The 14840-nt window shown below is 38.2% G+C and overlaps 3 protein-coding genes across 3 annotated transcripts; all 3 read left to right on the top strand.

The window, feature by feature from the left end:
- Positions 1–4319: 4319 nt before the first annotated feature.
- Positions 4320–7671, top strand: LOC108835129 (U-box domain-containing protein 35-like). The gene is made up of 8 exons (XM_056988178.1): positions 4320–4494; positions 4721–4733; positions 4765–4825; positions 4903–5243; positions 5474–5747; positions 5847–5948; positions 6284–6712; positions 6955–7671. Exons 1-8 carry the CDS (start codon positions 4320–4322, stop codon positions 7669–7671), a joined length of 2112 nt encoding a protein of 703 aa, XP_056844158.1.
- Positions 7672–11179: 3508 nt separating this feature from the next.
- Positions 11180–11722, top strand: LOC108835130 (uncharacterized). Its single transcript, XM_018608421.2, has one exon. It carries the CDS (start codon positions 11180–11182, stop codon positions 11720–11722), a length of 543 nt encoding a protein of 180 aa, XP_018463923.2.
- A 496-nt stretch (positions 11723–12218) lies between these two features.
- Positions 12219–14465, top strand: LOC130495577 (uncharacterized). Its single transcript, XM_056986987.1, has one exon. It carries the CDS (start codon positions 12219–12221, stop codon positions 14463–14465), a length of 2247 nt encoding a protein of 748 aa, XP_056842967.1.
- The last annotated feature ends 375 nt before the right edge of the window (positions 14466–14840 follow it).

The following is a 14840-nucleotide window of genomic DNA, read 5'->3' as shown; positions in this document are numbered from 1 at the left end:
TCACAGGTGTGAAGTCGAGTAAACCTGATTAAACAAAGAGTGTAATTTGTTTAAAAGATTTCTAATAAAAGATAACCTTATTTGGAGAATTTTTTCATTGTTTCTGTGTTTCTGTGTTCTTAGTTTTTTCATTTGGTATCAGAGCGGGTCACCTACCTAGATCTAGATATCTATAACAGGTTGAGATCCTGCGAAGAACATGGAAACAACAGAGTTTGTAGCGGCTCACAAATCACTCATGTTGGATGAAAACAACTTTGGACACTGGAAGGTGCGCATGAAACAACAACTCAAAGGGATTGAGGAAGATGTTTGGACTGCAGTTGAAACAGGATGGACAGATCCAACGATCTGTACTGAAGATGATGAAGAGATAGCTAAACCCAAAAATAAGTGGACAAAAGCAGAAAAGACTGCATCGAGACTCAACGCAAAGGCGCTATCAGAAATCTTCAATGCAATCAGTTCAGATCAGTTTAAACTTGTGCAGGGATGTTGTTCAGCCAAGGATGCATGGGACACGCTTGTGGAATACTATGAGGGAACGTCCACTGTTAAAAGAGCAAGACTAGACTATTTGGCCTCTCAGTTTGAGAAATTGAGGATGGCGGATGAAGAATCTATCACGAGTTTTAGCTCAAAGCTGAGTTATATTGCAAACGAGGCAATTGTCCTTGGTAAGAACTTCAAGGATAAGAAGCTGGTCAAGAAGCTGATACGATGTCTTCCAGAGAAGTTTGCCTCCTATAAGGCATTATTCAAAGTTGGGATGAATACTAATGAGATGAAGTTTTCACAGTTGGTAGGTATTCTTAAAGCTGAAGAGATGGAAGCACCTACCTGTCCAACCAAGATAGGAAAAGAAACAGTTTTTACTGCTGAGAAGGAAACTGATAGATTCCAGTCACTTCATGAAAGTCTAAATAAAAAATTGGACGAATGTGTTGAGTTACTGACACAAAACTTCAAGGAGGCTTTAAAGCAATTTGAGAAAGAGCAGAAAAGGAACTCTAACTCACGTGAGGTTTGTGCTAGTAAAGGTTGTCAGACATGTGATTGTCACTACCATGATGTGTGCAAGAGACAATATGAGGTTGAACGTCCATGTCATCAGAAGAGAAGTGATGAAAAGCTTAGTCTTGTAACTCTTATTGGAAAAGAAAATGATGAAGAACTTAAGGTAGATTCTGATAGTGATGGAGAGATAGATGTGAAAGCTGAATATCGTAAGCTCTATGATAGTTGGGTTGAATTGAGTAACGAGAATCTGAACCTGCTGAAGAATAAGGCGTTACTAGAAGCTCAGATTAATATAATAGAGATGGAAAAGCCTACGACATTGAAGCTAGAGACGCCAACATGTTCAACGAAGGATAACAGATTGACCAAGCAGACAGAAGCTGGACACAAAAATACATGGGTATTGGAATCAAAGATAAATAGGTTATCAGACCTTTTGTCAGAAGAAAAGGAGAAAAGCAGAAATCTTGAGCATAATCTGAACGAAAACAACAAGAAGATCAGGATGTTAAGCAAAGGAACAAAGGATTTGGATACTCTTCTTGCCATGGGACAGCCTGCAAAACAGAATTGGGGTCTTGGATACATAGGAAATCGTGTGTCAAGCTCTAGTAGTGGAACAGATCAAGCATGTCTCACCAATTTCGTTCGTGCTAAACCAGTTTCTGATATTAAATCAAAGTAGATTGAATCGCATCAAACCTGTTCAAGCAAAGAAGTACTCGTTGAACAGACAAATCAGAAGTTCAAACAAGGTTGTTACTTCTGTGGGAAACCTGGACACATACAGAGATACTGTTATGCTTTGGAAAGCAAGATGAAGACAAGGAAGGCTGGAGAATGTAGTCTCAACTATGGATGTTATTCTTGTGGGAAACTTGGGCATACTCATCGATTTTGCTATGAGAGAATCAACAATATCAAGAAGGCTTGGAGTGAAAGCAAATGTTATGTTGAGTCAAAAAGCTATGGTAAGGTATGGATTGCAAAATCAGATTTGTATTCCAAATGCAAGGAGACTGTTCAAAGGCTTGTGTGCAATGTAGCATGTTCAGAAAAATTGGGATGTCCGAATGTCAATAGGAGATGGGTTAACACTAAGGTTTTTCGAGGTATACTCAGACATGTTAATGAAGCCAATGCTTTATGCCAGGCATAAGCAGGATGAGGCTCCAAGAGATGTGACAAAGACATGATTTGTTATGAAGATTTTCAAAGAGTTTTGTCACTCAAGCAGGGGGAGATTGAAGAGTTGTTTCAGCTTGATGGTACTTAGTTGAGAGGGAGTTTCTTGCAAGTGTTCGCTAGTAAGCTTGAGTTGTAAAACTCAGTGAAAAAGGGGGAGATTGTTGAGACCAGGAGTCTGCAAACAAATGTGTTCAACGTTTCTTTATGGTTGCACAAGTCACAAGGTGTTATGACATGGCGTCATCTTATTGGTTGGAAATATTAATTACGATTTGACAAGAGATAATGATTGAAGCTTAGAGATAATGATGAATCAGAAGATTTGGACTTATCAAGATTAAAACGAGATTGGCTTGAAGGGTAAAATGAATGAAGCTTTGCAAGTTTGTCTGCGGCAGCTTTTAGGAGTGCAGAGAGAAAACTGTACTGTGTCGAAGTTGAACAAGGTTTTGGGTGTTGAACAAGTCGGGCGACTTGGCTGTTAGAGTAAGGTTGGGTAGATTAGAAATTGGTCAGTGTCGATTCACAGGTGTGAAGTCGAGTAAACCTGATTAAACAAAGAGTGTAATTTGTTTAAAAGATTTCTAATAAAAGATAACCTTATTTGGAGAATTTTTTCATTGTTTCTGTGTTTCTGTGTTCTTAGTTCTTTCACACCCGACCTTTTCCAGAGTTAAGCGTGCTTAGGCTGGAGTAGTGAAAAGATGGGTGACCTATCGGGAAGTGATTCGCGATACCGTGTAAGTGAGGCCAAAACACGGGAAAAGATCAGGTAGTGATTGTAAGGTTAGTAAACAATGATTTCGAGCCTTGGAAAATTAACGATCGACCGTCAGATGGGATGGGGCCCACGGACCGAGAGAGCGGACGTGGGTGGCCCATTAGACGTAGGCGGTCGGGGCGTTATAAGTGGTATCAGAGCTAGTTAGCCGTCTCGGTTATGATCTGAGAGGCGTTTTGAGACCTCTCGTGGGGCGCAACGAGGGTGTTGCGTTCTTTGAGAGGGGGTGAATTGTAACATCCCGAGTTATGATATGTGAAAAGGCTTAAGAGAATTGATTTGGCTACCTATGTTACCAAAGTTAGACTTACCTTTTTCCGTCACACATCCGTTTAAAACTCCAGAGTTAAACGTGCTTGGGCTGGAATAGTGAAATGATAGGTGACCTATCGGAAAGTAATTCGTGATACTGTGCGAATGAAGCCAAAGTACGGGGAAAGGTCGGGTGGTGATTGCAGGATCAGTAAACAATGATTTCGAGCTTTGGAAAATTAACGACCGACCGTGGAATTGGATAGGATCCACGGGCCGAGTGAACAGACGTGTGTGGCCTATTAGCCGTGGACAAGTTGGGCGTTATATAATCTTGAATCAATACTTGATATAGAGCTCCACCTACTCTTTGTCCCTCACTCCCTCAACAGCTGCCCATATGAATCTGCCGATGAATTATCTATAGCTGCAAAATTTAGTTTTCAATCTAAGTTTATGAACAAATATTATAAATACATCATTTCATACAAACAAAGTTATAAGCTATTAATAACAAAATTATGAATTAGAAGGAACAAATTATAAATGTGGCAACACATGACTAGTCTAGACCATTTTTACAGGGTCAGATACTTCTGTATAATTCAAAAAAAATATAAATGTGTAAGCGGTTACATTATCAAAATAAGCATATGATTATATTCATTAACATGCGTTTCTTTTACCTTGAAACGTCGACAGCTGTAAATAATAAAGCAAATGAGTATTTGGAAACTAGTTCTATGATGATGTAACAAATATATCTTAGGATAATGCATGCTATTTGTTGACAATAGAAAAAATCTTTATAATGTAATGAATTTTTTAGAATACATTAACAATACGTATCTAAAAATACTTCTTTTCGTTTTAACCGAAAGGAAAGGTGGTGATACGAATCAGTGGTCGATAGAAACTTGATCCTTTAATCAGCTAAGTTTTAGGACTACCGGTTATTCGTATTAAACAATCCGTTGAATTTGAGAGGAGAAACTTAGACCACAGGCAAGAAGCCTTTCTCTTCTCTTGACCCCTGAGAATAATTCTTCTGCCTTGAGTTGCATGCACTCTACCGACGATGGCTCCACCGTACTCCTCAGACGATAGCCATTCACCGGTAAACTCAACAGTGATCGCCATTGATAAAGAGAAGCATAGCCATTACGCCGTTCGTTGGGCGGTCGACCATCTAGCCAACACCATTCACAACCCACTCATCATTCTTCTTCATGTTCGTCTCAAAAGTTCAAATTGTAAGTATCTTACCTTTATTTTTACAGGGTCTGATCTGAGTTTTAAAGGGCATAAATTATTTTAGATTAATTTTAATTTTTTTTTAAAATCGACAACTTGAAAGGTATGCCACTTATAATAATTCTTATAAAATTTGGGTTAAGATGTTTCATTGGATTTACCCAAAACTGGCCCTGCATTTTCATCATATATATCGAAAGATTTTGATTTTTGAGAAAACTGTAGATGGAGGGAATGGAGCCAATGATGATCTTTTTTTTTTGTAACACAGCCAATGATGATCTAAACCAGCTTTTCATTCCATATCGAGGATATTGTGCACGCAAAGGGGTAAATATAATATTTCTTCCATGTCGTTTTCTCATGCATAAAACGAATATGTTTTTAACGTTTACTCTTATAAGTAGATTTCCATGTCGGAGGCTGTTGTAGACGATTCGGACGTGGCGAAAGCAATCTTGGAGTATATTAATGGCAACCTGGTTAACAATCTTGTGTTGGGAGCAGCCTCCAAGAACACATACACATTTGCTAGGTCTCTTATGTTTAGTAAACACCACGACGTGCAAGGTGCCATAATGAAATCGATACCTGATTTTTGTTCGGTCTACGTAATATGCAAAGGAAAAATTCAGTCTTCCCGACCAGCTCAAAGACCTATCACCAACACGCTTGCCCCTCCTCGTGTCCCCTCGTCTGGCTTTCTGATCCAGTCTTTGTCGGATAGCGAGCAAGATCCTGTGCCTGCGTAAGTAAACAAATCTTTCGTTGCTTCTATCATTTGAGAGATCTTGATATGAATCTCTTAAGCTTTTGAAATAATTTTAAATTAAATATAGATGTTTTTAGTCAAAAAAAAATATAGATGTTTTTGATGTGTTTAACCATTTAATTCCCAATCACTTACTCATGCTAAAACATACGGCCTTGAGTGCGAGCATAATATCATCTAACATGTAAGATTTTTATATATTTTAGCGGCCAACGTAGTGCAAGGAGAAAACCCACAGAGATGTATCCACACAATCGTGCCTTCAATACCACGCAAGAAAGGCCCAAAACCCCTATAAATGGGTCGATGGATTTCAACAATGCCTTTACCCAAGTTGCGTTCCAAAGGAACCCCACTATACAAAGTTCGTTTTCTGATGAATCTGAAGGTGGTATGAGGGGCTCCGTTGATATCTCCTCTCATAATTCAGATTTCTATGGGGCATCAAGTTCTTCAGATGAGTCAAATGCTCAAACAACTGTACGTTTTCTAGAAAATGATTTTCTTTCTCATGAGTTTTAAGAAATAAGACTAGAAGCTCTAAGACTTAAGTTCTCGGTTGTTACTCTCTATTAACAGAAAGATATTGAAGCTGAAATGAGGAGGCTGAAGCTTGAACTAAAGCAAACTATGGATATGTATAGCTCAGCCTGTAAAGAAGCACTTACAGCAAAAAGAAAGGTATTCCTTCTGTTTTCTTAGAAGATGTTTGGCCTAAAGTATGAAAAATTTAAAATCTCAAAAATCTCTTAAAAAATGTTTGTTGCGTGATGTTGTGCACAAACGCGAATCAAGTACTAAGAAAGCAAGAACTCTCAAGAAAACATGATTGAGACAAATATATGTTTAAGAGATTGTATATTGGTTTTTTGAATGACTAATTTATAAGCCTTTTTGATCCATAACCCAATATCTTTTTCCTTTTAGAAGTTTTTTTAATCTATTAAAAGTTGTTTTTCCTAATCCTAGAAAGTATACCAAGAATCAACACATGATATTCATGTCTTTTTTTCTAGGCCAACGAGCTAAATCAGTGGAAAATAGAAGAAGCTCTTAAATTCGAGAAAGCCAAGCTATCTGAAGAAGCAGCATTGGCAGTGGCAGAAATGGAGAAGGCAAAGTGTAGAACGGCCTTAGAGGCAGCTGAGAAAGCTCAGAGAATGGCAGAGCTAGAAGGACAAAGAAGAAAGCAAGCAGAGATAAAAGCAAGAAATGAATCAGAGGACAAAGACCGTGCAATGAATGCTTTAGCACATAACGATGTTCGTTACAGAAGATATTCCATAGAAGAGATCGAAGAAGCCACAGAGAACTTTGCAAATCATAGAAAAATTGGAGAAGGAGGTTATGGACCAGTGTACAAAGGCGAACTTGACCACACTCCTGTTGCCATTAAAGTCTTGAGACCTGATGCTGCTCAAGGAAAAAAACAATTTCAACAAGAGGTAGGGTTTCTATTTTTATATTTCTTGTTATCCAAGATTCTCTGCTTAGTTTAGGGCATCCGAATTATTTATTTTTCAACAAAAGGCTCCCGCTAAAAATAATAATATTTAAGTATAAATATTTTTTAAATACTTAAGAAATTCTCTTACTAAAATATTATTACTTTTGGTGAGAGATTTAGTTAAGAAGCCTCAGGTGCAGATGGCTTTAGTCTCATGGTTTGTATACTATCATGTTACAGGTTGAAGTTCTAAGTAGCATAAGGCATCCTCACATGGTCCTCCTCCTAGGTGCATGTCCAGAATATGGATGCTTGGTTTACGAGTTAATGGAAAACGGGAGCTTAGAGGACATACTCGTCCGCAGAGGAAACTCTAAACCGCTTTCTTGGAGGAAACGTTTCGAAATAGCGGCAGAGATTGCTACCGCCTTATCATTCCTCCATCAAGCTAAACCAGAACCTTTGGTTCACCGCGACCTCAAACCAGCCAACATACTCTTAGACAAAAACTACGTGAGCAAGATCAGCGACGTTGGTTTAGCAAGGTTAGTCCCTGCATCAGTAGCTGATAACGTCACGCAATACCACATGACATCTGCAGCAGGGACATTCTGTTACATAGACCCTGAGTATCAACAAACAGGAATGTTAACCACAAAGTCAGATATATACTCGTTGGGGATAATGCTGCTTCAGATCATAACCGCAAGGCCTCCCATGGGGCTGGCTCACCATGTCTCGAGGGCAATCAGTAGAGGAACTTTGAAGGATATGCTTGATCCGACCGTGCCAGATTGGCCTCTACAAGAGGCTCAAGCTTTTGCAGCTATGTCGTTGAGATGCGCGGAGCTCAGAAAAAAAGATAGACCGGATCTTGGGAAGGATGTAGTCCCACTTCTTATTCGGTTAAAGAACTTAGGTAATGATGCTGGTCTAACTCGTGCTGACGAGAGCTAACGTATGGATATGACAAAGATCTTTGTACATTTAAAGATATGATTTAAGATGTTATTGTTTTTTTATTTATAAATAATTTTAAATTAAATATAATGGCTCATGTTAGAATTTGAACCAAGTGTCTCTCATATTCCTTGTTTTTATTTATAAATTTAATTTAAAAATTAAAAATAATGGCTAATGTTAGTATTTCGAACCAAGTGTCTCTCATATTCCTTGTTTTTTAAGAAAAAAATTCTAGTAAAATTTTATCTTTATGTTTTCACAACATACCAATATTGTGTTGACATTCAGGTTAACCTTTAAGTGGAGACATGTAATACTATGAAGTTATGAACCCATAAAGCATGTTACATGTATAATGCAAGTCATGAGAGAAGATTTTTTTTTATCAAAGGAACAAGAGAAGACTAATACTATAAATTATCCCTAAATAATACTCTTTCCGTTTCATTTTATTTGTCGTTCTAGGTTTATGCATACAGATTAAGAAAACATATGATTTTGTATATTTTCAAAATAAAAACATAATTACCTATACACCTAACCATATTTCAACCAATAAAAAAATAAAATGGAGAATCTTTTTAATAAATTTTGTATTAAAACTCTAAAACGACACTTATTTTGAAACGAATTTTTTTCTCTACAACGACAATTAAATCGAAACGGAGGGAGTAACCCATATAATGCTGAACCATATTGTTATTAAATATTACATTACAAGGCTAGCTCTAATTCACTACTTGTTCATTACACTAACAAAAGTTGAGACTATGGAGGGATGTATTGAATCGTGGATTTTAAAGGGTTGAGTTGATATATATATGTTTTCAAGAATGTCCACATAATTTTAAACAGTATGGGTTTTGTTACTTTGTTTATTAGTGAGATGTTTATAAGAATTTTCTTCTGCTACTTGGATTTGTAAGCCCCGTTAAATACCATACATATAGGATGAGAGTAATGAGAATTGAGAACAATGAGTAGGTGAAAAAAATAACATTGGAACAACAATTCCTGCTGATCACCCAGATATATATACGACCAAATGACTTGAAACAACATTCATATAGATAAAAAAAAGCATCCATATGACCAAATAAAAAAACCTTTAATCATAGTGAAAAAATATATTATTTTTTAATTCAAATTTTTTTGACCGAAGTCCATAACTTTTTTTGGATCAGGAACAAAAAATCAGTTGCTAAAACTGCTGAGATTCGAATCTAAGAGCATCATCAACGCAGACGCTTAAAGGAGTGCTTAATGATTTTTTGATTTAAAAAAAAAAGAAAAAATGATTAATTAGAAAGAATACGGTGCTTAATTAAGCACTAGATGATGCGGTGCTTATTGGACATGTGTTGTCCATTCGGCTTCCCTTTCTCTCTCTCCCTCGACGAAATCGATCTCTCCTCGCCTCCTTGACGGCTCTGTTATCAATCGACGATGATGTCCTCGTCTCTCTCGCTCTCCTCTCGGCCTCCTCCTCGTAATCAATCGACGATGATCTCTCCTCGTCTCTCCCGCTCTCCTCTCGGCCTCCTCGTCGATTTTGATCCAACCTCGTCTCTCTCGTTCTCCTCTCGACCTCCTCGTCGATGATCAACGACTCGTCTCTCTCGCTCTCCTGGACGATGAATCTCTCGGCGTCTCGCGGTGTCGATCTCCTCGAGGATGAAAATCCTCCATCTCTCCTCTACGAAATCAAAAGAAAAATAAAGCTATGAATCGTTCATTGATATTTTTATTAGTTTGTTGTGTTCGAATAAAACTCAATCTCGAATGGAACATATAGTATTTTTTGGATCTGTCATTGTGTTTTATTTGTTGGTCGGTTATCAATTGAGTGTATAGTTGTGTTTTATTCACATAGATTAGTCTCTGCCTCTTGTGTTTGTTTTTTGATATTGACTGAACTATTCTTAAAAAAGCTTTGTGTTTTATGGTTGGTTGTTTTTGAATTGAGTGTATGGTTGTGTGATTATTGTGTTAAATTTGAATCTTTGCTCTGTAACACATTTTCGATTTCCTTCTGTAGAGGAGTAGTGCATTCGATGGAGCAAAACAGGAAGGATCGTTTGCAAGCAGAGGAGTGCTTTCCATGTATGGATAAAAACAGGTAAACGTTTTAATCTTTTTGAAGTCGTTGAAAGCGTTATGGATACGTTAGGTAGGTAATGTGTTTGGTCTGTTTGCATTGATGGTCTAATTAGTTAGGATGTGCTAGGTATTGAAAACAGAAACCCATAAAAACATTCAGTCATAACTCTTTAATACGCAAAAAAATAAGTTATGATCAACTGACGATGATGTCAACTCGTTAGTTACTCGTCTCCCTGGCTACGCGACCTAGCAAGCCTGTTGATAACGACGATGTCAAGCTGGGAAGCTCTCTCCACAATGGCTTTCCTCTTCTTTGTTGATACATTGTGAGCAATCTTCGCACAGTAAGTCCTGTTGTGCATCATGAGTAACTCAAGATCAGCAGAGTTGTGAACAACAAACTTCTTGAATCCGTTGGGGAGATAGTGACTTGCTTTTGTTTGAATTGTCGATGATAAATTACTTGTTTTTGTGCATGGAGTTTATGTAAGTGTAACTTGTTCCATAAGTCTCTGTTTTATTTTTAAAAACTCCTAAATAAAATACTTGCATTGGAGGACATTAATTAGAGGTTGCTTAAGAAAATTGTTTATCACCTATTTATTGTTAAAAAAATGATTAAGCACCCCATTAGAAGTGCTAGGGTTAATGATGCTCTAATACCTCTATTCTTCAGATAAGAAGCTTACCAGTAGACTAGTAGCTAGTGAAATAATAATTGCGGGCTTTATGGTATTAAGATTATTATTTGTATTGGAAGAATTTTCTTAAATTGAATCACTTGAAATTTAGACACAAATTATATTAAAATTCAATTAGAAAATATATCAAAAATTTGAGAAATCTATATTAAAATATTTTTAATTAAATAGTAATATAATTTATATTTACATTTTAAGAGATTCATCTTGAGAAACTTGATGTTCTGACCATTAAACCCACAATATGTTTAATATGAATGGAGGGAAACTATTTAATTAAATTGTTGTTTTGAAAATGTATTTAGAAAAAAAATTATTGAATGATCAAAAATCAAGATAAATAAATAAAAATCAAGATAAATAAATAAAAATCACAAAATTATGAAGAAATTAATTTGGATGTTTGAAAACATTGAAACAATCTGGCTTGAACATAGTTTTCCAACTAAAAAGTTAAATTTTACGAAGTACCGATTCCGTTATTCAAGTTTCTCATGGACTACTATTATTAATGGTTTATTTATTGTTATAACAAAGCTGTCCACATAAAAATAACAAAAAAACAATTATATGGACTTTGCAACAAATTTAGTTAAAAAAAGAAAACGTTTTTAAAAACTAAGTATGAAGAACAAACCAAATCTCAAAATCCCAAGGCAAACGACACGAGGCAAATCATCACGACAAGAGAACAAAAAATGACGTTTAACATTGATAAATTCATAAAAACCCTAGCATGGTTCCTTGTGGTGCACTTCACCACATTCTCCTACGCCGGGAGGTCACATTTCGTCACAACGGAGCTAAACATACGTAATGATATGCAAGGCTTCAAACGTCCAGAGATCGTTTACTTCTGTCAAGCTATAAACAGCGGCCTCGAATACGGATGGCGACGAGCCAAGAAGCCACCATTGGGCCATACCTTCAATGTACTCCTTGAAGGTGGCCAAAAGCTGGAGGAGGAGATTCACCGCTGCCATTTCAGGTCTGTTCTCGGCACAGCGAACGTTGATATCCGTATGACCGCGATCGATGCCGAGATGTGTAATTATAAGAAGGCATGTGCAATCCATGAGGTCACACCGGAAGGGATAATTTTCGATGGTAAGGAGTGGGATTTTCAGGAGAGGTATCCAAGGCTGATACCGAGGAGATACCTTGAAGCTAAGTGGAAACCTTGGCCACGACGCGGCACCGTGGCCCAGGAGAGCCAACGTCGCCCTGGGGGCTCACAATGATTTGGTGCACATAAGGCTAAACCATTAAACTAATATGAATCATTGGGGTTTCGTGTTAAGATCGATGTTTCTGAATAACATTACAATTGATTCATTTAAATGTTGTTTGCATTTTCAAAATCTTTCTTCTTCTGCTTATTGAGCCGTCCCTCTAATTAGTTGGCTTGCTTATTTGTTTAACCAGTGGTACTAACTTCTTTTTTTTTTTAGATTATCAAACCTACAAATTAATTATGAATTATTATGTAGACCAGATTAATAACTTTTAGACATGTTGCGAATACAACCTTTTTGGTTTGGAGAAAAACAAAGACCTCCCTTAGTTAAATGAATGGTGAAATCGTTCAATAGACGAACAATCATTTGATTTGCCCTCAAGAAAGCATGGAGCCAACAACTTGGCGATGTTGATCAGTGTGAGGTTCGTAACAATGTATTGATGTTTGAGTCTGTATCTTGTTAATAAAAACAAATTCAACTTTATAAAACTGTGGAAATGAGAAAGAACGTTATTTATGAATATAGATTCTGCATGATAGCACTGTGCAATATATACTACAAGATTATATCAAAGCTGCTATCTCTACGGCTAAAGAAGGTCCTCAACTACATTATTTCTGAAAACCAATCTGCTTTCATTCCCGGGAGATCTATCACAGACAATGTGCTAATTACTCATGAAGTTCTACACTACCTAAAGTCTTCTACAGCGGCTAACCAATGCTCCATGGCAGTCAAAACAGATATGTCTAAAGCCTATGATAGGATTGAATGGAGTTTTATAAAACAAGTTATGGAGAGACTTGGTTTTCACAGCAAATGGATCCAATGGATCATGGAGTGTATCTCAACAGTCTCCTATTTCTATCTAATCAATGATAGTGTCTATGAAGTACTGAAACCGAGTAGAGGAATCAGACAAGGAGATCCCATTTCTCCTTATCTATTCATACTCTGTGGCGAAGTGCTATCGGGATTATGCAAGCAAGCAGCTACAGAGGGTACCTTAAAGGGAGTGCAGGTTGCAAGAGGCTGTCCACGGGTCAATCACTTGCTTTTTGCTGACGATACTATGTTCTTCTGCTCAGTATCAACAACCTCATGCCAAAAGCTAGCAGAAATCCTGTTGAAATATGAAGCAGCTTCAGGACAACAGATAAACAAGTCTAAATCAGCAATCACTTTCTCAAGACTTACACCTCCAGACATCAAAGAAGAAGCAAAGAAAATCTTAGGAATCACAAAAGAGGGAGGTGAAGGTAAGTACTTAGGAGTACCTGAGCACTTCGGAAGGCGTAAGAGAGACCTTTTCACGAATCTGGTTGATAGAATCCGACAACGAGCAGCGAGTTGGGCAACGAAGCGTCTGTCAAAAGCTGGGAAGTTGACAATGTTGAAAGCCGTTCTAACGGCAATTCCAACTTATACAATGTCTTGTTTTGAGCTCCTGATGAGCATGTATAAAAGGATCCAATCGGTGTTGACACGATTCTGGTGGGACGGACCTGATAACACAAGGAAGATGAGCTGGATGGCCTGGAAGAAAATGATAAAATCAAAAGCAGAGGGATGCTTAGGCTTTAGAGACATCCAGCTATTTAATCATGCGCTACTCGCTAAGATTGCTTGGAGAATAATCACAGTACCTGAGTGCTTATTGGCAAGAATTCTCAAAGGCAAGTACTGCCACAAGAAGAGTTTCCTGGAGGTGGAACTCCCATCAGCCTGCTCACACGGTTGGAGGGGAATCATCCAAGGAAGGAATCTGCTCAGAGATAACTTGGGAAAGGCCATCGGTAACGGGATGACCATAAAAGTGTGGAAAGATGCTTGGGTTTCACTGGATGAACACATCAAGATATTTGGACCTGTGAAAGAAGAAGCTTTAGACTTACGAGTCTCAGACCTGCTGACAGATGATATGAAATGGAACACAGCGAGAATCGAAAGATTCTTACCGGAGTTCAAAGAGAAAATCTTGAGGCTACACCCAAGTCAAACAGGAGCAGAAGACAGCTTTATATGGCTCCCACTATCGTCAGGAACCTATACAACCAAATCAGGGTATAATTCAGTAAGCTCTGACATCAAAAGGAACGTCAGTAATGAGACAACAAACGAGTTCAACTGGGTTAAAGATGTATGGATGCTAGATTGCTCACCAAAGATGAAAACGTTTCTATGGTCAGCCCTCCAAGACTCCCTACCACTAGGAGAAAACCTACGACGTAGAGGAGTGACATCAGAGGTCTACTGTCCGAGATGTAAGGAAACTGAAACTCCCCTACATGCCTTTCTTTTATGCCCTGTAGCTAAGGAAGTATGGTCAAAAATACCTCTAAAAGAAGCAGTTCACATAGCTGCATCAGACAGTTTCTCCACAGCTCTAATCCGTTTCAGATCAGCTATCCGCCTTCCCCCTTTAGGAGTTACAACAGCTATCTTCCCTTGGGTTTGTTGGTCACTATGGAAAGACCGTAACTTGATCATCTTCGAAGGGATAACCTCTCACCCTGAAGATATAGCATATCGAAGTTTAGCACTTGCAAGAGAATGGGGATATGCACAAGCTCTAGCCCCGACAAAGCAACAATCCTACAAGCCAGTAGGACCGATAATCACGCTGACTCCGAATCTAGCTCTCTCTCCGCTGGCAACAATCAAATCAAATGCAGCTTGGGACTCCAATCGACGAAGAGCCGGCTCAGCTTGGATCCTCTGGGATGAAAAGGGGTTGAGATAGAGAGAGGATCATCGATACAAGACCACGTTGATTCGCCACTGATCGCTGAAGCTCTGGCAGTTAGGCAAGGACTTCGCATGGCTGGAGAACTTGGGATCCCGAATCTCAGGGCTTGCTCTGACAACCGAACGCTCTTAGGAGCTATTATCAACAAGAAGCAGAAGAAGGATCTACTGGGAATCGTCAAGGATATCCACCTTCTATCATCTGCATTTGTTTCAATTTCGTTTTTTCATATCGCTCGAGAAAACAATGAGGATGCCGATCAGTCGGCAAAATCTTCTCTGAGACTCTCTGTGTAATGGGCCTGGGTTGGGCTAGGCCCCTGCTCTCTTGACTCTTTAATTTTCTAAGTAATACTCCCTCCGTTTCAAT

The sequence above is a fragment of the Raphanus sativus genome, chromosome 6 (genome assembly GCF_000801105.2).
Source record: "Raphanus sativus cultivar WK10039 chromosome 6, ASM80110v3, whole genome shotgun sequence".
Classification (NCBI taxonomy): Eukaryota; Viridiplantae; Streptophyta; class Magnoliopsida; order Brassicales; family Brassicaceae; genus Raphanus; species Raphanus sativus.
This window is presented reverse-complemented; position numbering and strand designations above follow the sequence as displayed.

Coding starts and splice junctions, on each gene's coding strand:
- LOC108835130 (XM_018608421.2), top strand. CDS start 11,180: ATGACGTTTAACATTGATAAATTCATAAAAACCCTAGCATGGTTCCTT.
- LOC108835129 (XM_056988178.1), top strand. CDS start 4,320: ATGGCTCCACCGTACTCCTCAGACGATAGCCATTCACCGGTAAACTCA. Junction 4,826..4,902: donor GATATTGTGCACGCAAAGGG/GTAAATATAATA, acceptor TCTTATAAGTAG/ATTTCCATGTCGGAGGCTGT. Junction 5,244..5,473: donor GAGCAAGATCCTGTGCCTGC/GTAAGTAAACAA, acceptor TATATATTTTAG/CGGCCAACGTAGTGCAAGGA.
- LOC130495577 (XM_056986987.1), top strand. CDS start 12,219: ATGAGAAAGAACGTTATTTATGAATATAGATTCTGCATGATAGCACTG.